This window comes from Nannospalax galili, unplaced genomic scaffold, assembly GCF_000622305.1.
Source record: "Nannospalax galili isolate Female #2095 unplaced genomic scaffold, S.galili_v1.0 scaffold100, whole genome shotgun sequence".
Lineage (NCBI taxonomy): Eukaryota > Metazoa > Chordata > Mammalia > Rodentia > Spalacidae > Nannospalax > Nannospalax galili.
The window spans coordinates 3850079-3875878 of NW_008352891.1; the positions used below are offsets into that span (position 1 = coordinate 3850079).

Here is a 25800-nt window from a genome sequence, read left to right on the forward strand (position 1 = left end):
CAGGCACTTGAGGTGGGGGTGAGGGGACAACCACAGCATGTGACAAACAGTAGCTTTTAACAGTTGGCTTGAGCCAGGTCCTCTCAGGAACCTACTAAATTTGAAGTGATGAGGCAGTGATCAGGAAGTGAAGAGGCCAGACTCTCCTTTCTCTGCCCCCTTATCAGGCTTTGTTCTCAAAGTGCAGTGCATGTGGGCTAGAGAGATGGCTTAGTGGGTAAAAACACATACTGACCCAGCAGCCAGATCAGGCATCTCACAACTGCCTGTAACTTCAGCTCCAGCGATTCAATGCCTCTAGCCCCCGAGGGTACCTGACCTCGCACGCACATGCCCACACACTGACACAATATACACAAAATTTTTGAAAAATAAAAACAGGTTTTAGGTTTTTTAAAAATAAATGTGCAAATATTTCTTTAAAGATCAAATAAAAAAAAAAACCAAAACAGCAGAACATAAAATTCCAAATTTCACTTCTTTCATTTGTATTAGAAGTGAAAAGCTCAAGGAAGAAGCTAATTCGATTTACCTGAAGATAAGAAGCTGGGAACAAACCTTCCCCAAGCAGAGCGGCCTCCCCACAGGCCCTTAATCCCATTAACGTTTTTCAGTTTCCCTGAAGACACAGGAGGAGAGAGAGGGCACTGAGGGCACCTGTTTGAACAATGTTTGAAAAACCTCAGTGTAAAGGAAGATCAGAAAACCCTGAAGAGAACAAAGGCGAATGCTTAAATTTCCAGTTGAGTGGCTGGAAGATACTAGCTACCAGATTCCTTTCCATCTGCTGATTTTAATCTTCAAATTTGGCAAGAAATAGCACCTGACAGGGTTTAACATCCTGGAGATGCGATTCCACAGTAAGAACTTGGCCAGATCTCACAAAGACATTTGACCAGCCTGGGGATCTCTAAACTAAGCTCAACACTTCGCAGGACTCTGGGACAACAAAATACACAATCTTTGTTTTTTTGTTTGTTTTTTGTTTTGTTTTGTTTTTTTCGTGTAACAGCTTCTGGGTTGATATTCTGAACCAACATTAAATTCTCTGAGGTTATTACTTCCCACTGAAATACCATCTTTCCAGATAGCCATTCTGGGTAAATTCTTCCTAAGGTAAGCAAACATGGAGCTCATGTATGGAGCTCCTACGGACACAGGAAGGGATCCCTCCCTCCACAGCCCCTACCGGGGCCCAGAGGCTGCACCCCCTCAATAATCCAGCACTCAGCAGAGGATCAATGCTCCTGCTGTCCCAGTCCCAAACTCTCCCAGATATGGCCTAGGGATACCATCAGGAAGTGCCCCATCACAACAATGAAGACAGCATGCACAAGTCTAATGTAAGATCAAGCCCAACAAAAATTCCAGCAAAGACATGGAGAGATAGTAAGAAACCTCAACCCTAGCTGAGGAACTATTCGCAACTGATAGCTACTGGTGAGGGGAGTCAGTCTTTTGAAGGGTGTGACTCTGGGTAGATTAACCAGGCACCAGTGGATAGACCCACACCAAAAGGCATGTGAGAACACAAATTTGACCTAATAGGCTTTAATATATATTAATATATATATATTTAATACATATAATATACATAATAAAGTATATGAAATCAGGCAGAGGGTAGTAATGGGGCAGTGAGGGGTGCAGATGGGGAAGAGAGCTAAATGTGATCAAAATATATTGTATGAAATTCATAAAAATTCCATTTCTAAAACTTTAAAAAAAGAAGTGCCACACGTCTCATGACTCCTCACCTAATTGTGACATCAGAAAATTCTGCATTTAGTCCAAAACTGGCAGAATTTATCACCAGGCCACAAACGGCCAAGAAATGCTGGGGGGGGGGGTTGTTTTTTTTTTGAAAATCTGCCAGAATTCAAAAGCCCTGCCACAGACTTCCTAAGCCCACAGGTTTTGCTAACACCATGCCAGCACTTGGAATGTTACAGTTGGGTGAGGACAGGTTTAGGTCAGCTCCATGGAAAACTGTTCACAATACTTAAGTTCACAAGAGAATGGAAGACACCTGGACAAGCATCTATAGAAGGCTATCAACCCCACCATAGACATGTAAATCAATAGAGGGAGGGCTCAGTTGATAAACTGCTTTCCTCAAAAGCATAAGGACCTGAGTTCAATACCCAGCACCCACATAAAAGCCAGGTGCTAAAAATAAATAAAACATTTTTTTAATAAGATGCTAGAGAAATGGCTTAGCAGTTAAGAGTGCTGGCTGCTCTTGCAGAGGACTCAGGTTTGGTTCCCAGCACCCACATCACAGCTCACAACCATCTATACCTCTAGTTCTAGGAGATCAGATACTCTCTTCTGGCATCCTTGGGTGCCAGGCACACATGTGGTACACACACAGACAAGCAGATACACATACATAAAAAGAAATAAAATTTAAAAGCCAGAAGCATGCCTATAACCTCAGAGCTGGGGAGGAGGCTCCCTGGAACTTGCTGGCCAGTCAGTGTAGCTGAATCAGTGAGCAAGAAGTTCAGTAAGAGAGCCTATCCCCAAAAGTAAGAGTGACTAAGGAAGACACTAATGTCAACCTCTGGCCTCCACATGCATGTGCATACCCACCTACACACACACACACACACACACACACACACACACACACACACATTTAAAAAAAAATAAAGGCCTAGCCAGGCATGATTGACTAATACCTGTAATCCCAGCATTCAAGAGGAAGAGACAGGTGGCTAACCTGGTCTACTAGCAAATTCCAGGCCAGTCAGGGGTACAGGGTAAGACACTATCCAAAAACAGGGCCTTTCAGAAGCTCCAAAATCAAAACATTTCATAAACACTCCAGAGGTGGTGAAGGCAGCATCACAGGCACTACACACACACTTTCGGGTCTCTAATCACGGCAAACCCCAGCAGGCTCTGCCCCCTGGTTCAATCAGGAAACTTCAGCTATTCCATGGCAAGAATCGATTCTACAGATACAAGAGCTTTTTTTATTTTTCCTTTTTTTTTAACACCTTACTTATTTAGAGTGCATGTTTCTGTAGGTGTGTGGATGCATACATACCATCATGCGCATGTGAGTGTCAGAGGACATCTAGTGGGAATCAGTTCTTTCCTTCTGCCAATGTGGATTCTGGGAAATCAAGCTCAGGTCATCAGGTAGGTTTGGCAGTAGCTGCCTTTACCCACTGAGCCATCTGGCCAGCCCCCAGAAACAACAAGATCTATGTGGGATGACAGTAATCGTAGACTTGACTGGGACTGGGAAAAACAAAAATAATGTCAAGATCTACAGGATTCTGGAGTAATAAATTACAAACCAACCACATCAAAGAATGGAACATTATGAAGCTATTAAAAATAGGAGTAAGATGTGGGCTCCAGGAGTATTAATACCCACAGGGCCACCCCTGAGGGGATGGGCACGGGACCTAGACTTTTCAGTATACCCAGGCATCATTTGCACAGCAGTTTGCAATAGGGAAGGCTGAAAACTCCTGTTCACTTGGTCTCAGAGTCTCCATGTCACTGAAACTACTCAGCAGAAAAGGGGTGTAAGGGAGCTGGTGAGATGGCTCACCTGGTAAAGGCACTTGATCCCTGGAACCCATATAAAGGTGGAAGGAGAGAATCAACACTACAAAGTCGTCCTCTGACCTCTACACATACACCATGGCATGCTCAACCACACACACACACACCCCAAAATGTATATACTGCTTTTGATAAGGTTGTCATTAATCTTGATTTTAAAAGAAAAGAGGTATGAGAGGTGGGGACAATACAGACACAATTCCTGCTCTGCATGGAAGGCAGAAACTGAGATTTTCCGACAGGTGGGTATTATGATCCCAGGTGATGAATGCTACCAGGTCCCTGCCAAGAAGCACTTAGGGCTTGGTCAGCAGGGCATGAAGACACAGAAGACATGGTGTGGCCTCTGTGCTCTGTGACACTGCCCTGGGTTGAGACTGGGAACCTTCGCCTCTAACCACTAGTTCCCTTGCAGGTCACAGGACCTTTGTTCCTCTTGGAAGTCCCAGTGACAGGCTCTCTTCACACACTGGCAAGAGCCCTCTGTCCAGATGTGTGTCTTGGTCAAGAATGCTCAGCTCTTGCGACTACTATATGGTGCCCCACCCTCCCAACCCCAGCCATTAGTATCAGGCCACATATCCCAAGTGTCCGAGAGAGCTGCCAGCCAAGGAGGACGAGATAGACCCAAGGGGCAGGAGCACAGGCAGCAGAGGGCATGGCTGGCCTTCAGATCCCAGGGGTCCATCACTAATGTCATTACCAAGGGCAAAGTTGGGCAGGTGATCAGCCTGCAGCTCAGTTCTGTGTCTGTAAAATGGGTGATTTCAACAGCAGCCACCATCCAGGGGTGCTATGAGATAGTCTGTATATTCCTTTCCACAGTACACATGACAGATTAAAAGCCAGGTGCTAATCCCATGGTGACAAAGGGCTCCAGACAAAACCATACTTTAGTCTCTTGCAGTGGAGTACCTCGCATGTATTTAAGTTTAAGGTATTTAAATTGTACCTACACAAAAAGGGCAGAGCAAGGGCTACAACTGGTTAAAAAGAATACAAAGGTACTGGAAGGTATGCTTACATTCACTATAAGCAAAGCTTCAGACAGGATACCCCAGCACCAGGGAGGATGACACACAGGAGGAGCTTGAATTCCAGGCTAGCCTGGGCAACACAGTAAGGTCAGTGCTAGCCTGAGCTATATAGCAAATTCCAGGCCAGTCCAAGCTACAAGGTGACACCCTATCTAAAAGTACAAGGCTTCAACAAGGCACCCCAAAGTTGGAGACATAACAACAAAAAAATTCATAGCTTAAGACAGCTCAACTCCCCCACCCTTCAAGAACAGTTACATAGATTCACATCAATATTTTATCAAACAGTGAAAAATCCCCATAGGTAAACCACTGCCCTGCAGAGGAAGAAAGGGCCTTCCATGAGGAGAGCCCTAGGCAAGAAACTACCCAAAAGCCAACCAAACTTCTGATGCCTTGTGGCAAGGTCAGAAGTTCAACATGCTCAGAGCCTGCACCTGAACACAATCCTTGTGCGCACACACACGCACACACACACACACACACACACACACACTTAAAAACAAGTATACAAAACCATAGCTAATTAAGGACTGGTACTCTACTGATTCTTTCTGTTCTGTTCTATTATACTTTTTAAAAAGCAAAATGCTAGTCAGTCTATTAAGCTGGCCTACTGTGGGAAGAGCTCAGAACAGACAAGCTCCCTGTATTCCTAATACTCCAGCCTCCATAGTACAGCCCAGCCCAGCCCAGCCCAGCCCAGTCCAGTCCAACCCAGCTGCTATTCAACTTGTTGACTAAGTGAAAGCTGAGGAGGCCTGGAAGTTGCGGAGATGTGTAGGAGAGAACACAGGATAGAGCCACTGGGTTCTGGATCCTGAGGGCTTAGCCCCAAGGCCAAGTATAGTCTCCAATACTGCATGGTTTGTCTGGCCCCTCCCTCAGGCTTGGAAAGCACAAGCTACAGAAACTAATAGTCCATCAAGAGGCTCTTAGGACCTTGAATAAATTAAGAAATTATAAAATGCCAGGCATGGTGGCACACACCTTTAATCCCAGCACTCAAGAGGCAGAGGCAGGCAGATCTCTGTTTGAGGCCAATAGGGGGTTCCAGGGCAGCCAAGGCCATATAGTAAGACCCTGTCTGAAAAACAAACAAAAAGAACTATAAAATGACTCCGTAGTCTTGGCTCTTTGGCTCCCTTCTCACTCCCTCCTTCTGCCATAAACCCCATTCCGATATTAAAAGGAGATGGGTTTGTTAGATCTCTGGACCTGAGTTCAATAAAAAGTGAAGCTGTGACCCTGACAGTGGCAGTGCTAGGGTCAGCCTTGTCGGGATCTGCCAAAAGCTCCAGGTCACATCTGAGGAAGCCCAAATGCAGCCCAGTTAACAACCAGCCTCAGTGGCCCAGTGTATCACCTGCTTCTGGGTGTTTCTCAAAAGACTACAAAAGCCAGGACTGTTAAGAACACAAAGGACACCAATCCTGCTCAACCTTCCTGGAACAAGGTCCCTGCCCCCCTAAACAGTCCCATCTGTCAGTTCATCTCGTTTAGGTTCCTTTCAGACTGTGAGAGAGAAAGCACAGGAAAATGGATACAGAATCTAAGGTGGTAACAGGATGGGGAGAGGTCATCTCAGGAAGATAGTTTGTAGACCAGAGGCCAGCTTTAGTTAGGTAGGACTGCCCCTACCCTACAAAGGGCCCTGGATGGTACCCTGAGCTCCTCCCTTAAAATAACAGCATCCCAAGGACTCAGTGACCCCATGTCATATCCCAGTAGCTCCTGAGCATCTCAGTTCCATTCTGGCAATCATCTGGTAAACAAGTGTGATCCCCCCTTCACTCAAGACAGGGAAACTGAGGTTCAGGCTGGAGAAGAGTCTGGCCCACATTTTCTTTAGCTATCAGCAGTCAGTGCTATTACAGCCATTCATCTCAGACTAGGGTGGTCTTGGCCTTTCCTTCTGCAGTATCCTGCCATCTCCTGACCCTTCCCTCTCCACCCCCAAAACCCTGAGAGCAACAGACAAGACCTAGCAGTCAGCAGAGCCCATAGTCCTCCTGCTGGCCCAGACCTACCGGCAGATATCCTGCTCCACTCACGGCAGCAACCAAGGAGGCCATCTAGCTCACCTGAACCCCAGGTTACCACCTTTGCAACAAGACCCAGAAGGTTGACCCTGGCAGTCCCTCTTCTTTCTAACAAGTATGTCTGTTGACAACTGTTACCTTTGGAGGGTAGAAGCAGCACAGGCTGGCACAGCAATAAGACAGAAACAAGGATGGGGCCCAGGCAAAAGGAAAAGAGCCAAGACACACACCCCCACACACACAAAAAAAACCTGTAATAATAAAACCGATGTCAGCAAACAAGAAGCTTTATCAGCCAAAAGAACCAAATGCACTGGGATCTTAGAGCATTTCTGGAGACACTAAACAATGTTCACATGCCAGTTGTACTTATTAGTCCTCAATTACTATACATGACTAAACTGCTTTCATTCATTAAACCCAAATTAGAAGCAAAGGATAAATAGTGTGACAATCCTATGGCCAGGTCATCCCCGAATAAATTTAGAATTATTACAGGCTCATCTTCGCCCCCAACCTTTCTGCTTTAGTTCAAGTTTCCTTTCGGTAGTCAAAACTAGGGTTGCCATCCGCTTTCTGCAGCAACTACTGACCACATAAATTATCAGTCAGCTACCTGGACTCTGGCTCCATCACAAGAAGTTACTTCCAAAGCGTTACTTTTCATCCCGTATTTTCCCCGGCCTTCCCCCAAGCAAAGTGATCTGCAGAGGTGGCTGATGGAGCAACAGGCCCAGAGCCCACCAGGCTGCAGAAAAGGTGCGTGGAAGCCTGGCGCCAGCTCTATAATCTGAGATCCCAAATTCGGAGCCGGAGGCTGCCTGGAGGAGGGCACGGAGGTCAGCGTGCCTGAGCCTCAGTTTCCAGGGCTGGCAAAACCTGAATCCTAGACCCCTGGGGAGGGCTGACTGCTGGCCACCAGGAAACGCACCGGCTGGCCGGGACGGAGCTCGGCCGCCCCGGGTCCCTGCGGTGCCTGGGGCGCGGCGCTCCGGGAGAAGGCCCCAGGGGATGCAGGCGCGGCCCACCCCGCCTCCGGGGCCTGCTCTTCGCCTCCCGGGTAAGCGCCCCACAGCTCCAGCAGCATCCCAGATCCCTCCGCCCGGCCAAACCCCAGCTCCGCGCACCTACTCACAGATGAGCGGCAAGCGCGGCCGCCTTTGTATGCAAACACCCTGCTCGGTGCTGCAGTAAAGGGCGCGCGAGCTGGGGGCGGGACGGGGGCGGGGACGGAGGCGGGCCGGGGGCGGGGCTGGGGAGGTGCGAGGGGGACTCTGGAGGCACGCGAGCCGTGGTTCCTTTGGGGACCCGCCGACCCCCAAAGCCCCAAAGTGAACCGTCTGCCCTGGCTTTTTCCGGGAGTGGGGACCCTCCGGCCACATCTCTGAGTCTCCTTCCCAGAACCAAAGCCTTCCATTTCAACAGCCTGTCACATGCACAGGGATGCCTTGGAGTCCGGGAGGGCCAAAATACACCTAAGGGGCTGATAGGGAAACATTCCTGGGCCTCGTCTATCCTCCTGTCCCTCTACCTCAGAACTTCAAGGGCGCTGTGCTTGACCTTTCTGACTCTTGGCCTGGTTTCTTCAACGTTAAAGTGGCAGGCTTGTTGCCCACACTGCCATCTACACTCAGTTCTCATGGTGTGTGATGTCTCACTATGCCAATGATCAATTTCAACTAACATGTCCTCCCGCCTCCCTCCTGGCTTACATTCTCCACCAGGGAGCAAGGCAGGGTATGAATAAGTAATAACGGGATGAAATGGTTGAAGTCAAATCAGCAGAGGGTGATACAATGGAACTGAGACCTCGGGACAATAAATTTGTGTTTTGGTTTGGTTTGGTTTTGAGACACAGTCTCATGCATCCCAGACTGGCCTCAAACTTGCTATGAAGCCAAGAATGACCCTGATCATCTATCTAATCCCAAGTGTTGGGACTGCAGGCATGCCTCACCGTCCCAAATTTGTGCAATGTTGGAGATAGAGCCCACGGCTTCCTGCATGCAAGTATGCTAGGCAAGCACTCTACCAAATGAACTACACCCCCAGCCCAAGACTGTATCATTCGGGAGCGCTCTCTCTCTCTCTCTCTCTCTCTCTCTCTCTCTCTCTCTCTCTACTCACACACACACACACACACACACACACACACACACACACACACACACACCCCAAGCCAGGTGTAAACTCACTCTAGCTGGGCTTGGGGCAACTATAAGCCAACCACAAGGATTCTCCATGCTGCCCACAAAAGTCCCTGAGGCTGCTAGACCCCAGAAGGAACGCATCCTGTCCTCTCCGCTGCCCTCCAGGCTTTCTGGGAAACAAGTCCTACTTCCTGTTACTTAAATGAAGCCTTAAAAAAAATGATTTTTTTTCATATTTGAAGATGGGGAAGGGGGGCATCTAAACACATAAAATCCAGCCCAAAGCCCTCTCCCCACAAAATGAACCTGGGTTCTGGTACTCCCCTAGGACAGCTCTGATTAGTATGAGTCTCGCTGGAATCACAGCAAGTTGGGTCCAGCTTTATTTACAGCTGGTGGGAAGAGGCATAAGCACGACATTTTTTTTCAGGCACACGAGGAGAAGAAAACACTAGGTCAGGTTGCATAGCTAAGGAAACTGAAACTAAAGTCTCTGAAGCCTGGTGCTCTAACCCTGCACTGTCTGGAGCCCCCCTGGTGGGGCCCCAGGCTGTGTTGTCAGCAACCTGGCTGGTGACTGAGCTGTGACTCAGCCCTGGAGCTGAGGTGATCTCCTGGGCCAATCCCTGGACCTGCAGCATTTAGTCCAACTGGAAAGAGGGGAAATAACCTAACAACTCCTGCTGGGGGAGGAAGGAACCAAGCCTGGGCTCAGCAACCCAGCATCATCCTGGGTAGAGGACTCAGTTTCACAATCTGGGAAGTGAGTAGAGATGCTCATTTTAAGTAGGTCCATTTTGAGAATGAAAAGGACTTGGTGCAGACTTGACTTTCAATTCTAAAATCCAGTATAATGAGGAATGGGAATTCCAGAAGGATATGGTGACTGCTGCCCACTCCTCAGAGGGTTCCCCCAGAAAGAACAAGTGTCCATCGTTAAGGACAACAAGCCCTGTCTTGCTAAGAACTGTTCTGCTAAACAAGGGAGAGTGAATTGTTCCTCGCCTTGCCAGGGACGGGTCCCTGGGGATGAAAATAAGAGCCAACCTTCTAGCTGAAAACCCACCTCCCTCATTTTCAGACAGTAACAATTAACTGTAACGTCCTAAGATTCTGTTTCCCAGATCAATCACTACACAACTAAGGGCCTGGTCCAGGGGTGCCTGGGCGGAGGTGTGTAGGAGGCTGAGCAGCCCTTTTCATGGAACCCCATAGCCATTGTAGGCAGACAAACAGCTGACTGATCACCCCACTCCAGAGATTAGCTATGTAAAGTCTGGATAGAAAGGATCTCAGGAGTGCCAATGATAGGACTTCTAGGAAGGGAGGGATTTTCCAGGTAGAAGTGGACTGCCCCAGTTGTAACCTTCCTTCCTAACAGGACTGAAGATAATCTAAAGAGACATTGTGCCCCTCCCTTTGGCTATCAGACTGTTGAGACAATGGACCCCATTTCTCTAGGAATCTCATGCAGCCCATGGGACTGTGGCTGGCCAGAGAGAATTCCCTGGGAGAAGCGAAGGGTGTCATAGGTCCTGGTTCTACAGGGAGAGGAAGAGAAGGGTAATCCATGGATAGCAAAGGTCAGGAGCAAACACAGCAGGGAATGAAAACTTCAGAAGGTCACCCTGGGCTATCGAAAGGCACTAGTTAGGGTAACACTCTAGGAGGGCAAAGGAAGTCTCAAGGAGGTATAGAGGCAACTGCCAGAGGAGAGCAAGTGGGGACCTTGGGGGCCACACCACTTCAATCTACCCCAACACACTAAGAAGTAGACAGCAGCATGTATCCTCCTCTGCCACACGCAGGCCACAACAGGCTTCCCGGGAGCCCAGGCATACAACACAGCAGCAAAGCAGGCAAGCTCAGAGCCAACAAAAGCGGGTGACATCTACACTGTGACCATAGTGTCTGTACCCTGTCTCTCAGAGGATCAGCCCCTGCCCATGGCCTCCCTCACTCAGCATCGTGGGGCTGTGAGCTTGGTGCCCAGGCTGCATGGGGATAACTGTCCTCAGGGGCATACAGTCTAGGGTAGTGATCGTTGAGTTCAGCACTGCTATGAACCCAAGGGTTGCCCACTGATGAAGGGTTTTCCCAGTCCACTCCCCAAGCTAGAGGATTCAGCCCAGCTTGGAGTCCAGAGCATGGACTACTCTAAGACAATTCAGGTCAGGTAGAGGAGCTGAATGCAGGGGCTAGCCAACGCTATGTGCAGAGAAGTTGGGGTGCACTAGGGCTGGCAGAAACAGTGGCTGGCTTTGGGTGGGCAGAGATAGTCATAACAAATATGTAGCTGTCTCTCCCTGAGGGCAAGCAAGACGGACCAGGATAACCTTTCTCCTCTGGTCACCTGGGAAGGATTCATAACCAACCGAGCTAGGGCAGAAGGCAGTGTGAGGGCTAATGCAGGAAAGGAGACACCAAGGTACAAAGGAAAGTGACAGAAGACACCCTCAGTGTGACCGGGGACTAGAGGAAAGAATTCCATGACTTAGGAACAGCAGGTGCCACTGCGGGAAACAGAAACTGTTCCACTGGGCTCTAGTCCTAGGAAGAAAATAGCCCCTGAGTCAGTCTTCTGAGTCACTGTGACCTTGTTAGACAAGTGTGAGGGGCACCAGTCCTGTGAGGAATGTGTCTCAAGTCACACATTCCCAGATGGGTGATCAACAAGGATTGAGAGGGAGAGAAACCTTCAGGGTTTGAGGGGGTGGGAACATGGTCAGGTTACAGGATATACTTAAATGAAAATGTTTATGAAACCCATCTTTATGAAAATGAATATAAACCAATTAAAAAATAAAACTTTATAGGCAGGAAAAGTGAGGCCGAGAGAATCATCCAGTATCACTAATGCTTATGGCTAGCATTTAGATACTGTTTTTTGTTGTTATTTATTGGGGGATTGCTGTTTTGGGGGTTTTGGTTTTTTGTTCTTTTGGGTTTGGGTGGATTGGGGGGGTTGTTTTTATTTTTTTAGATAGGATATCCTTGTAGCCCCAGCTGGCCTGGAACTGGCTATGTAGATCAGGCTAGCTTCCATATCATAGAAATCTGCCTGCCTCTGACTCCCAGGTGTTGGGATTAAAGGTGTGCACCACCACACCTGGCACATTTAGATGCTATTTACAAGCTAGACCCAGTTCTCAAATACATTTCTTCCTTTAACAGGTCTTGTGGAGTTGATACCTTTGGTGATTCCATATGGTTAAGGAGGAAAGAAACTAAGGCACTTAGAGGTGACTGAAGTTACATGGCCAGTTACAGAAACTAGACCTCATGGCATACCTTGCTTGGCATGCCATCTGCTCCCCAGGGCCTCACAAGAAGACTCTCACACTGTGTCCTTCCCTGGGGTCTCCTCAGCTTGGGTGCTCCATATCAATGGAGTCTCGTGTTTTCCTTTTCAAGGTAGCCTTGCCTGTGTGAGTATTTTGCCCCTGGTTTAGCCTAGCACAAGACAAGGCCAGCTCAGTGACACTTGCACATTGTATCTGTGATTTCCCTGTGTCGTTGGCACTTTGATGGCAACCAGCCCACAGGGGCTGTTGATCTGAAGCGTACAAGGATGCCTTTGAGGGTGTGGCTTTAGTCCAATATACCCTCTCGGTTACAAGAGGTGACATGGGTGGAGACACACATCTAGGGCTTAAAATCACAGAGGCCTGAGTTCCAGTCCAGCCCATCCCTGTGGCAGGTGTGACTGAACCTCAGCTTCCTTGGCTGTTCATCGTTGAGGTGGCTAGGTGACCAGCCCCAGCTCAGCAAGTTAGGGCGAGACCAGATGAATTACTATATTTTGACACAGATGTCTAATAAAACACTCTCTCCACTCAGCATTCACAGACATATTGATGATGAACGAATGGCAGGCATTTAAGAAACAATTTCCACTGTTCATTTTGGTGTAGTTGCTAAAATGCATTGCTTGTGCAGGAGACCAGGGCACCTTGGCAGATAACAAAACTTTGACACCGTCATGGTGATGCCAGTCAATGAGCGTTCTAGGCATCTTCTGTTAAGCAAACGGTCTTGAGTTCCAGCAGCTCACACACCACAGTACCTGAGGACACCATTTGCTCACTCCCAACAACGTTCACGAGAGATTTCAAAGACCAGACTCAGTCTCACGTTCCACAGAGTCTTGAGGCAAATTGGTGGCACAGCTGAAGATAGTTTTACTTGGGCTTCTACTAGTGTAGCTGAGAAGGTTTTCCTGCTGTCCATCAGACCTGTTTCCTTCCCTGGCTTGAGAAAGGAATATTTGGTCCTCAAATTAAGAATAAGCACACTGGTGCTCTGACTGTGCTCTGAAGGAGTCTGTGAGGCTGTGTGAGGAGAGGCCTGACTTCCCACTTCTGCCCTGTGACCTCTAGGATGTATTGGCACCCAGTTGAGGGAATGCATGCAATGCCTCACCTCCTGGAATGAACAGCCCTGGGTCTTGCTGGGTTTCTACTTGTTATTTCTGATTACTGGCACCTCTGAGGGAAAGGGTTTCAAAAGTTTTTGTGCCTCAAAGTTAATCTCAGGTCCAGTGACAGGAACAAGACTTTTTTTGGGGGGGGTATTTTTGAGACAGGGTCTCCCTGTAGACCCAGCTGACCTGGAACTCACTGTGTAGACCAGGTTGGCCTCAAATTCTTATTTTCCTGCCTCTGCTTCCCGAGTGCTGGGATTAAAGGCATGCGCCACTATGCTTGGCAGAACAAGACATTTTTATAGACAGCAAGCAGTACCCAGCAGTCCTCCATGCCAGGAGGCAGAGCTCCTTGCCACACAGAGGCCCTCTCCCTTCCCATGTCTCTCTGCTCTAAAGCCCTCATATCCTGATACCACATGTTCTTATAAGGAAAAGTTATATTCTTATAACTAACTATATTCTTATATAATGTCCCTGTAAGCTTAGGGCATTTGTAGTTTCCTCTTGTTCTACTTGATATCTTGAAAATGCACCCCTGTGATGTTTTACTACTCAGTGATGTTTTATGGCTCTGTAATATCTCGAAGCTCTGCAATGCTTTCCCCTCACCATGTCTATCTACTGAAACAGCTGTGAAACTAAGAAAATGGAAAGTTCACCAAATGGTTTAATGAGGCACCTGGTCCAATTAGTCCAAGAAAAAATGTAGATCAAACATGTCAGCTATCTAAACTTCTGCAGGTGATAATCTGTTTTTGTAAACTGTAATGACCGTTTAAGGGATTCCTACCCAATTAGCCTGGCCTGATCAAAAGGCAGCAGATGTCCTGACCCATGGCTGTGATGACTTTATGGGCTGTGATGACTGAGTGAGCTCAGGAAGGGATTTTTCTTGAGATAGCATGGCACAGCAAAGAGCCGTAGGGCCCAGGTGCTAGCCATAAAATGATGATGTAAAAAGGCCTATTTAACCCCCATCCGTACTACTGAAGGTCAGGGCGCAGAAAATCTTGAAGCGTTTGTTGCTAATTCTGGGATCCCACGTGTGAGAAAGAATAAAGGTGCTTTCCTAGTCTCTCCTGGGTGAACGCTTGATCTCTTAGCTGTTCCAAGAATTTTTCTGTATCACTGAAACCTATCTTGTTTGATGCTAATAAACTAGTCTACGTTTTTGTTTTTCTTTTTGGTGTTGTTTAGTTTGCTTTTACTTTTTTGTTACCTTATTTATTTTTGAGATAGGGTCTCCTGGTAGCCCCAACTGGCCTAGAACTCACTAAGGCCTCAAACTCAAAATGATCCACCTGCTTCTGCCTCATGAGTGCTGGAATTAAAAGTATGCACGACCATGCTTGGCTGCTTTTAACTCTCTCACTCTGTAGGCTAGGGTAGATGGAATTCCCCTTAAACACCAGTCCACCTGCCTCAGCTTCCCCAGTGCTGGGATTATAGGCATGTGCTAGCCATGCCAGGCTCCGGCTTTCTTTTGATTCACAATAGCATTAAATATCTTTCTATTCTGTTTACTTTTTGGTTTTTTTCTTTGATTTTTAACAAGGTCTCACTATGTAGACTTGGCTGGTCTGGAACTCACTACGTAGACCAGGCTAGCCTCAAACACAGAGCTCTACCTGCCTCCCAAGTGCCAGGATTAAAGATGTGAGCCACCATGCCCAGCATCTGTTTAATTTTAATGTGCATGTATGTCTAAAATGAGTTTCTTGTTGAGGACATCAAGTGTGATTTTCTTTAATTTTTTTTCTTTTAATCCAATCTAGCAATTCCTGAGTTCTGATGGAACAGTTTAATGGTTAGCTATGATGGGTAATTTAACTGAGTTCGGGAATACCTAGATATCTGGAAAAGCCATCTCTCTTTGAGGGTGTTTCTGGAAAGAATGGCATTTGAATCAATGGGTTGAGTAAGAACCATTTCCCAGCAATGTGGGAGGTACCATCCCTCAGCTGAGGGGTCTGGATAGAACACAGAAGCAGAGACAAGGGGAATTCTCTCTCTCTCTCTCTCTCTCTCTCTCTCTCTCTCTCTCTCTAGAACACAGACACAGAGACAGGGAGTATTCTCTCTCTCTCTCTCTCTCTCTCTCTCTCTCTCTCTCTCTCTCTCTCCCTTCCCTCCCTCTCCCTCTCCCTCTCTTCTCTCTCCCTCCCTCCCTTTTTCCCTTCTCCCCTCCCTCCCTCTGTCCTGGACATCTGAACTCCAGGCTTCCAGGCTTTCCTGACCTCACCCACAAGCTGAGCAATTCCTCTGGCTTTCCTGGTTCTCTGCTTTCAGATAATGTTAGAAACTTCTGTGTTCACAATCCCATGAGCCATTCCCCACATCACCTTTTCATGTACCCGTAACTGCTGTGTTCTATGACTCTGTTTCTGTTTCTTTGACTGACTCAAAGCATCCACATTTCACAGCGTTAGCGACCTCATTGTTTGGCCACTACTTCTACCATCTCTGATTATTCTGGGTCTATTTATATTATGGTTCAAACTGAATGGTTCTTGTATTTGAAAACTTGGTCCCCAGCAGGGGTACTGTCTTGGGAGTGGAAGGCTGTGGCATCTTTAAGACATAGAACCTAGCTGGTGGATGCAGGTTGCTAGGGGGACTAATTTGAGGGTTCTTTTTCTTTTTTTTTTTTTTGGTTTTTTTTGAGACAAGGTCTCCCTGTAGCTCCAGCTGTCCTGGAACTCACTATGTAGACCAGGCTGGCCTTGAACTCACAGAGCTCCGCCTGCCTCTGACTCCTGAGTGCCAGGATTAAAGATGTGTGCCACCACACCCGGCTTAATTTTCGGGTTCTGACCTACCCACTTCTTGTCCCACCATCTCTTTTCTGGTGCTGTGATACTGTAATAAGCAGCCTCAGCATGCTCCCACCGCCACAAACTCCACCATCAAGCCTTCCCTCCCACCACGGACTGAATCTTCTAGAACTTGGAGGCAAAGAGCACTTTCCTCCCATCAGTTGTTTCTGTCAGGTGTCTAGTCACAGTAGCAAGTCATGAATCCAGCTCAAATTGGGTGACTTTTCTCCAGATGGCCAACCTCTTTCTGCTTCTTTACATGCCCCTTATGCATGCTTGGTTACTAGACATTGAGCTTGTACTGTGGGCAGCTGGACCTCGTTATGCTCCTGCAAGCATTGTTAGACTTTGCTCTAGAATGCAGGTAAGACACTCGACATTAGTTTGAGCCTTCAGAGGCATGACTTTAAGCGTGGTTCCAGCAGATCCAAGCACAGCTCTTGTGCTACGAATAATCTATCACTAATCTTGTGGGATTCCCTTCCCAGTCCTCTGCCCAATGCTCTGTATTACAGGAGATCTTCCCACTCTAATGGGAACATAATTTTTGTTATGTGTTGTCTGCTTAGAATTTTCCTTAAGGCAGGGCATGGCAATACACCCCTTTAATCCCAGTGTGTGCAGACTGAGGCTCAGTCAAAGAGTAAAGGAAGCCCTCAGCAGACTTTGAGACTTTTCTGGGCTGACTGTCTACTCTCTACCCTACCAATTCCAGCACCTTCAACTCCAGTGGCTCCTTTTCTTGGGGAGCCCTTGGGCACTATTTAGGGTAGCTCTTCCCTGCTGAGCTGGTACACACTGGTCTCCTCTTGCTTGCTTCCCTTCTCCCAATCCTGTCCTCCACTCTCCAATGACTGTGGTTTCAGATATTCGTTTGTTTCTCAGCCATTTCAGGCAGTGGGGTAAATTTCTCTCCCATTATTCCCATCAGTACCATAAGTGGGCATCCCAGTAGCTGCAATGACCTCTGGAGTCGAAGCAGTGGAGGAAAACTCATGTTCTCACCTCCCCTCTCTTCCTGGTCCAACTTATAGGCCTACAGGACCCACATCAGCAGAAGGCATCTGCATTGTCACCTTAGAAATGGTATCCTTTGGGATACACTGGAGCAGAATGTCTGCATTTACCTTAGGCTTCGTCCTTTCTAAATTTCTAAAGTTTAATCGTTGCCAAGGCCTTATCAGTATGAAGTAGGTAAATCTACTGTACTATAGTTTTTGCTTTTTTGAGGCAGGGTCTCGGCAGGGTCTCATATATCCCAGGCCGGCCTCGAACTTGCTATGTAGCCAAGGTGTGTTCCACTATACCCAGTTTTATACAGTGCTAGGAATCAAACCCAGGGCTTGGTGCAGGCTAGGCAAGCGCTCTACCAACTGATCTATATCCCCAGCCCTTAGTTGAGTCTATTCTAGAACAAATATTTGGAATTATTTTTTAGCTCCAAGGGAGAAATGCATCTGCTGTGAACTAGACATTTAAATCACCTCAAAATTTAGACACTGAAGTTCTACCCCCTAAGGTGATGGTATTAGGAGGCAGGGCCTTCAGAAGATGATTAGGTATAGCTCAGACCCCCGAGGGTAGGGCTCCCATAGTAGGATTAGAGCTTCGGCCATGAGGTCACAGTGACAAGGCTACTGTCTACAGGCCAGGAAGTCAGCCCTCACCAGAACCTCACCATGCAGTAGGCTTCTGAGTCTTGAACTTCAGCTTTCAGAACTGTGAGAAATCCATTTCTGTTCTTAAACCACCCAGTTTTATAGTATTCTTTCTAAAAGCCTGTAATGATTTAGCAGACCAGAAGAAAAGCTTGTATTCTGAACAAGCAACAACAACAACAAAACCCGCCTAGGTAGTTCTAAATCCACAAAGTCAACACGTGCCAAAGGGACAATGCTGAGGTCACTCAGTGTTTCCCTAGGACTCACCAGCAAGCCGGGGAACCTGCACCACAGCTTGGGTATCAGTCAGCTGAGCCATTCAGCCTCTGGCTTTATTTGCTGGCTTCCACATAAAATCAGGTTTCTGCCAAGAAGACACTGTGCAGCTTGTTTGCAGGTAATAAGGCATCTATATGCACCAGCCCTGGGGTAATTGTTCAGCTACTAGGAGGTGGTTCAGCAGATGGACCTTTGCACCAGTTAAGATAACATCTACAATGCCCAGCAATAGAATCATTAATCTCTAATGAAGGAACAAGGAAATCAAAGAGGAACAGAGTTTGCCAACAAAGTATAAGACCCTTTATGGTGAAGAATTTAAATGCTGCCTGTATAAACAGCAGCTGCCAGCTTGCTTGCCTGGATGCCTGTCGTGGTTGACCTAGAACCTGGGGCTGGTGGTGAAGTCTTTGACAAGGACTTCACTAACTTGCTTTTTCCCCATCCCACAGGGTCTGCTGTGTGCTAGACCACAGGAAGGGCTCCAAAGGCTTACTGAGTGACCTGTAAACTGACTGCCTGACCTAAGTTGACACAGGAAAGAGGCTGGTGCTTAGGAGACTTAAAGGCTACTTCCTGGATTTAAACACATACTCCTTTGTACATAGAAGAGTTCCATTATTAGCAATGTTAACATCAACCATAAACAAAGCAACATACACAGAAAGGAGCATCAAAGATGCTCTAAACATGCTGCCTGTGCAAGCATCATGGAGGAACTGTCTCAACTCTCTACCCCTCCCACACCCCTCTGAGGGGAGCTATGTCATGGGAGCTCAAGGCTCCCACTTTTCTTTTTCTTGTTCAATAAGGGAAAGAGACTACCGTCCCTGTTTTTCCTAGAGCATTTGCTGCAGTAGTTTATAAATTCTTTCCATACCCTTTTAAGAGGCTGATAATTGGTGTGTGTGCGTGTGTGTATGTGTGTGTGGGGGGGGTATATCTGTACACATACCTATTGTCACATTAAATTCCAGGCTCTGGTCTATAAGAGGTGCTCAAATGTCCTAAGAAACAGAACAAGACAGAGGAGACATATTTACTGAAATTCTGCTTGGAACTAATGCTCTATAGAGTTAGAAAGTATACTTTGCCAAGCTGTGAGGGAGTAGGAACCACACAGACAGCATATTTAGACAAGGCTAAGGGACTATGTAACTGAGTGAGTTTTCTTGAATGGAGAATTCGTGTTGGGGGAGGGGAGCAGAATCCTTGAGGACAGAGTGGAAGAGCTGAGCATAGCTGCCAAACACTCTCCAGCTCTCTCCCACATCGACATCTGCTTTCCTTTCCAACAGATGCTGAAATATTGGTCAGAGAGGCCCACAATTTGGACTGACTCCTGTGTACAACGAGGGGGGGGGAGGATGCAGAGACAGAGACAATTACAATAACTGTAATTCCAGTTATCGTCTCTGCAACAGTTCATTTTGAAATCTAAGATCTGCATAACCAGAACAATTTTTCTTTCACTAACGATAAACATTCACTTAAAGGTTGTAAGACATTTTGCCACAGAGGTTATTTTGGCACAAGACATAGATCTTGTATTACTCTATTTTCTATAGTTATAACAGAATACCTGAGGCTGGTTTATTTGATTTTAAAAAAGGAATTTATTTGGTTCACAGTCTTAGAAGCCCAGGATCAGGTGGCCCCTCCGATTTAGTATCCATTGAGGATTTCTTTGGCTGGTTTCACAGAATTGCAGAAAGAAGAAAGAAAGATGGATACATAGGCATGGGTCTTATTTATAACAACCCACTCCCACAAAATTTAACTCACTCCCATGTACCAGCATCTCTTCTAAGGGTAGTACCCCAATAACCTAAGGACTTTCAACTAGGCCTACCTCTTTTTTTTTTTTTTCTCATTTTTCTGGTTAATTCAAAATCTATTATAGTTTTAATTGGTATAGATAAAAATTTAAACTTTGCTAATTAGAAAGATACTTTTTTTTTTTTTTTTTGGTCTTTTTGAGAAAAGGTCTCCTTGTAGCCCCAGCTGGCCTGGAACTCACTATGTAGATCAGGCTGTCCTCAAACTCACAGAGATCCACCTGCCTCTGCCTCCCAAGTTCTGGGACTAAAGGCGTGCACCACCACGCCTGGCAGAAGAATACTTTCTTAAACTCATTATGTTTTTCTTTCATGATAATTTTAAAATGTCCAAATATAAAAAGACATGAGTAACTGATGCAATTTTTATAGCACAAGTCAGATACTGATCTTCAAAAACACAACATATTCCCTTCTTATTCAAACATTAAAGCCAGAGACTCTGAAAGGAGTCTAATAAAGTTTTATTCAATCAATCAGAACAATTGTGTGTGTGTGTATGTGTGTGTGTGTGTAAACCAATGACCTTTATTATGATTGCTTACAGAAGCATGAGTGAAGGAGTATTTATAGGAACATGGGCAACTTCCAGTAGCTAGACCACTGCAGAAAATATATCTCCTTCCCCAAGTGACCAGTAACTGCCTACAGATCCTCAGAAATGAGGTGGGGCCTCAAGCGCCGATTCCACCTGACGACTATTAACTGCACATAAAACTTTGGGGAGAGAAAAAAATTTTTAACTGATAATGTACTTTTGTGGCCTTTTAGCACTACTAGCTTATTGGCATGATTTCAAAGCTTTTTAAAAATGATAAATTTTTCTGACATAGTAGAAGATGCACAAATTAACCTAACACAAAGGCAGTATGGTTTTTGAAGGAGAAATAAGGTCGGTAACCCTCAGTAGAAATGTTCTCTAAGAAAGTGGTTCATAGTCTAGGGATATCGTTCAGTTGGTAAGGTGCTCACCTGACCCTAGGTTCAATCCCCAGCATGAAAAAAAGTGCAACTGAAACATCGGTTTCCAACCAACTGTCTGTCCCTGGGGTATTTCCTTGGCGTATATGACCTGTGGGCACTTTAGATTTGTTAATTCAATATCTGGCTACATTTAGCTTCATCTAGAAAACAGCTGAAAGTTTTTCTCCAATAACCTAACATCACAGAAATAGGCTGAGAAACCTTTCCTGAAGACCTGGATTTCTATTTCAATCTTCCTTGGCTGACGAAAGAAAAGGAAAAAAACATGTTTTTAAATCCTCCCCTCACATACAATCTCCTACGAGCTAAACAAAACCCACCCCTTTTCCCCCTACAAAATCCCAGCACCAAAGTGTCTGTCCTTCCTGGGAGAGAGAGATGACCCTTGGACTCTGATGTGTTAGTTGAAACTTTAAAGATGGAATGCCCTGAGGTCCTTGTGGAAAGAGGGAAAATATGTTAATGACTAGAGATCCCTTGAGAAAGCAAGCACATTATCCATTACACCATCAGCTTAGTTCCCTGCCCTACAATGGAGGTGGTCGCAACTGATTTAAATACCCAGTAATAAGAATTTTTGTCCTTTAGCGTAAAGGAAAAAGGGAACAGAGAGCTGCCCTCTGTTTTTGGTTTTGTTTTGGTTTTGGTTTAGGTTTTGGGAGATAATGTCTCCTGTAGCCCAGTCTGGCCTTGAACGCCCAATTCATCCTGCCAACACCTCCTAAATTCAGGGATTCCAGGCACACACCACCACATGAGATGAGCCACCTTCATTTTAATGAAATAGTGCAGGATTAACAGTCTTTCAGTGCCAATCTCAGTACTGGTATTTAAATGGCTTACTCAAAGAAGCACTGGCTATCCATATTAGAAACTGTTAGTTTGGGACACAACCTGGTGTGAATGGAAGTTCCCAGAAAAATCCTGCATCTTGGAATGAACTTCCTGCAAGGCTGATCAACTGATTAGCACTTCAATGACTGTGAAGAGTTTGGAATGTTGCAGATCCAGAATCTATTTACAATTTGTCTTGGACCCTGTTTAGCCCCTAAATAGCCACTTCTTGCCCAGCTCTGTTTCTGACTTCACATCTTGTGAGGAACAGATTTAAAAAAAAAAAAAAAAACTTTAGGAATATATTAACAAAGCCCTAGCTCCCACCAACCAAAAGGCTAAGAAGGTTATCAGATAACATCGGAGGTCTATAGCAGAATTCTCCCTGCCTTGCTTTGACCCACCTACTGAATGTACCCACCAATGTATTTGAAAGTATGTTGGTTTATGACTTTCTTTGTTCTGTTACTATAAAAGGTTCATGAAATTGCTACTTCATTACTGATAGATAAAGTAGTTACCATATGACAAATAGGGTTGATCAGGAGAAAGCACCAGGACACAGATAAAACTCCATCAGAATAGAGTTTATTAGCAAAGAAACACATGGGACAGATTCTCTTCCGGGCAGGGAAAATGTCTGCCCAGGTTGTGAGCTGGGGTCTTTTAAAGGTGGAGGCCTCTGCTTCCTGCATAAGGTGGGAAGATGTATTTTTTTTTTTAAGTTGGGCGGAGGGAAGTGGGAGAGCTAGCCACTCCAACAGCTATCAAAATGCCTGAAAACAAATCCTGAGTCCATCACTCTCAAGTTCAGCCCTGGCAGAAAAGAAAAAAAATTAAAAATGAGCTATTACCTTGGTGCTAACCATTGCTCCTTGCCTCTTCAGATATTTTCAGGACCAAAATCCAAAAACTAACTCTTACTCTGGTACTAATTTTAATCAGTTGTTAATCTCCTTCCCTTCACATGTATACAAGCGCCTGTCAACCATCGAGAACCCTGTTGAGATGCATGAAGAGGGAATTCCCACTGTCTGATCGACCCCTAATCCAGCACCCCCCAAGTTGACCCTGTCCATCAGGAAGTAGCAAGACAACAACAGCACCCCCATCCTATAACACAAAAGGCTGGAATGTTAAGGTTCAGATAGCCCTGCCCTCTTACCAACAGGGTCTCACGAACTTCTCGAGCTCCCGAGAAAAGGGAACCAAGTTGATGAGCACCTTGGTCTTTGAAGTCAAGAGAAGCAGACTTTTCTCCACTGTTTGGCCAACACAGCAGGCTTCCCCTTTGATCTCTAAAGAGAACAGGTTTTAACAGTCCTGCTCTCCCACTTCCCCCTGCCCAACTTTAAAAAAAAATACATCTTTCCACCTTCTGCAGGAAGCAGAAGCCTCCCCCTTTAAAAGACCCCAGCTCACGACCTGGGCAGACATTTTCCCTGCCCGGAAGTCCAGCTCACAACCTGGGCAGACATTTTCCCTGCCCGGAAGTGAATCTGTCCCATGTGTTTCTTTGCTAATAAACTCTATTCTGATGGAGTTTTATCTGTGTCCTGGTGCTTTCTCCTGATCAACCCGTATTCGTCATAGGGCTACTTTTTGCCTATCAATTAGAACATAGTATTTGGGGAAACCTAAATCTGTACTCCCAGGCCATGGTCACTCATATTTGGCTCCAGAATAATCCCATCTCTTTCATTCCTTTTGTAAAAGCTGTTGTTTCTTTTTTTGACAGTTCTTGGCACCCAACCTGAGACCCAAAAGAACAATCTACTTTTCACTGAATAAATCAACTTGATTGGCACCAGGTATACCAGCCAGCCCTCCCTTACAGCCCATCATCCAGCACTGCCTTCTTGAGTAGAAATTGTTGAGTCCTTTTCTGTGGCCCAGACCTCCCTAGATTTTGTTGACAGTCTACTGGTTTATCAGAGCAGTTTTCAGGATTTTATTTATTTAGATATTTGCTTGCTTTCAAAGTATTTAAAGTATTCATGTTTGTTTGCTTCAGAAGTGTTTTGTTTCTGATTGTTTGGTTTTCAGTATTGTTGGCTTCTAGGCCTTTAAAGGCATTTTGGTAAAGGCATTTTGGTTTTTGTTTGGTCTGTCTTGATTTTGGTTTTGATATATTTTGATTTTAGTTTTGTCTTCAGAAACTCTTCCAATACCTAATTCATTCCCCCACCCCACCCCCATGGGGCTTTCTCCTGCTTTTTGAACCTTGCCACCTTTAGCTTAGGAATTTTATGAGCACTTAATCATAAAGACACTGAAGATAAGAGGCACTGGTTCCCTCCAACCCAACAGGGTGGAGGTATCAAGGAGGTATTCCCCAGAATGTATAATGGCCTCAAAGGGAAACCCAACAAACATACCCTGTTTCTGGGTCAAAAGGAACTTTATTGGCTTGTACAAATAGACACAGACAAGGGTTTGATCACCCTGTATGTTGAGCACCCTCACCTTTCTGTAAACATGAGGATAGGCATGAGACCCAGTGGGAAAGATGGTCTCAGGGTGAAAGCTGAGAAAGTCCACCACAAAAGCAGCACATAAACCTAATCCAAAACAGGCTTGCAATTTTTCAGGAAAAAGAAATAGGAAACAAGTTTTCCAAAAAAGAAGAAATATTTTAAGATAAACTGACATCTGACACTCCAACTGGCTTTATGTATGATAATTAGGGACTTTCAACTTGCAAATATTTGGAAAAATGGGGCTATCCAGCCAAAAATAACTTAGCTTTATGATTCCCTCAATGTACAACCTCTGATGGTCCAAAATTGATATTTTTGCATGCGAAACTAGAAGCCCTAGGTAATAGAACAAAACATAATGAATGGGCAGCCTACTTGCATGTGATTTTAGAAGCATCTAAGAGAAGAAATGATAAAATTGCCAATTTACAGGAAATGAATAAGAGACTTGTAGAAACAGTATCAGAATTAAAGAAAGATATTGACAGGAGGTTAATCAAAAAATTTTATAGATTGTGTTAAAACTAAAGATAAATGCTGAAGAACTTAACTCTCTCAAACCTCTGCCCCCATCCTTCTAACTTTGCCTCCTCTATCAGATCTTCAACTTCCTCCTCATTCACCATCCTCTCCTCCCACTCTTCTCCCTAGTAATGGAGAAATATTACCTAGCATTTCTCCGGAGGACACTAACAATTCCCAAGGGACTTCAGCCAATCTCAAGAGAAACAAAATTCTATACCAAAATTAAAAATTGTTATGGTTCCTTTTAACATAAAACCCAGAAGAAGGGATCCAGATACTATTTATACTCCCTGGACAAAAAGTGAGCTGAAATCTTTGATTAGGCGGTTCCCTGACCCATGTCAGAACCCTCTAGGATTTGCTAAAGAATTTCAGATCATGCCTTGATCATATTGATACATAAACCAGAATTTTCTAATTTATATCAATTAATTCAGTTATTGGCTCCAGGAGGGAAAGCAAAGGAATGGCTTGTCTTGGCAGAATGGAGGAATCTCCTTGGGCACTTTAATAAAATAGATGCTGATGCTAAAATGCCTGCCGTTGAGTTAGGAAACCACCTCTGTGTTAAAATACCAAAATTATTCCTAAAAATTATTGACTGGGCCAAAATACAGCAATGTAAGATAAGGCCAGGAGAAACTATATTTGACTTCTATGTCAGATTTGCAAAAACATTTCAACAGTATTCAGGAATTCCGTTTGAGAACTTTGAGGGTCATAAGAGTGATGCTTTTTTTTTTTTACTGATTATGACTAGTAATAATCAGATCCATACAAATTAGAGATGCATGTGCCAACATCTCAGTGGTATTAGCAAAAACAATGAGTCTTTCTGTAAGAAACAGTCTATTTTAAAAGTGAAATGGAGATCTTTTTAAAATGTTAAAAACTCATTCAATTTTATGGCCTACAGGGCTTATACTGAGTTCAATATTGTATAACTGTATTAATTCAACAGTGAACCTAAAAATTTTATAACCACTTTTGAAAGAGATGTATCTTTGCTCTGGAAACTGTTATTGAGTATGTTAAAGCTGTAATGAAATGCTTCTTCTAAAAAAATTTTTTTAAATATTAAAAAAAAAAGTACCGCGCTGGGACTCCCTAAGCCACATTCACCCTTCCATCCCCCCCCCTCGC

General features: G+C 45.3%; 1 protein-coding gene across 5 annotated transcripts in view; it reads right to left on the minus strand.

The window, feature by feature from the left end:
- Lpin1 (lipin 1) overlaps positions 1-25800 on the minus strand; it is a 176299-nt gene that overhangs the window by 59280 nt on the left and 91219 nt on the right. Inside the window, exon 1 of one of the 5 annotated variants that reach the window (XM_029554557.1) lies at positions 7792-7850. The exons of 2 other annotated variants lie outside the window; for them this stretch is intronic. Coding sequence is in view for 1 of the 3 variants with exons in the window: in XM_029554556.1 (XP_029410416.1) it covers positions 7281-7331 (51 nt within the window). In the remaining 2 variants the exon portion in view is untranslated. Of the gene's footprint in view, positions 1-7280; positions 7566-7791; positions 7851-25800 lie in introns of those variants that run through there. 2 more of the 5 variants (XM_029554558.1, XM_029554556.1) reach the window with 2 other exon arrangements.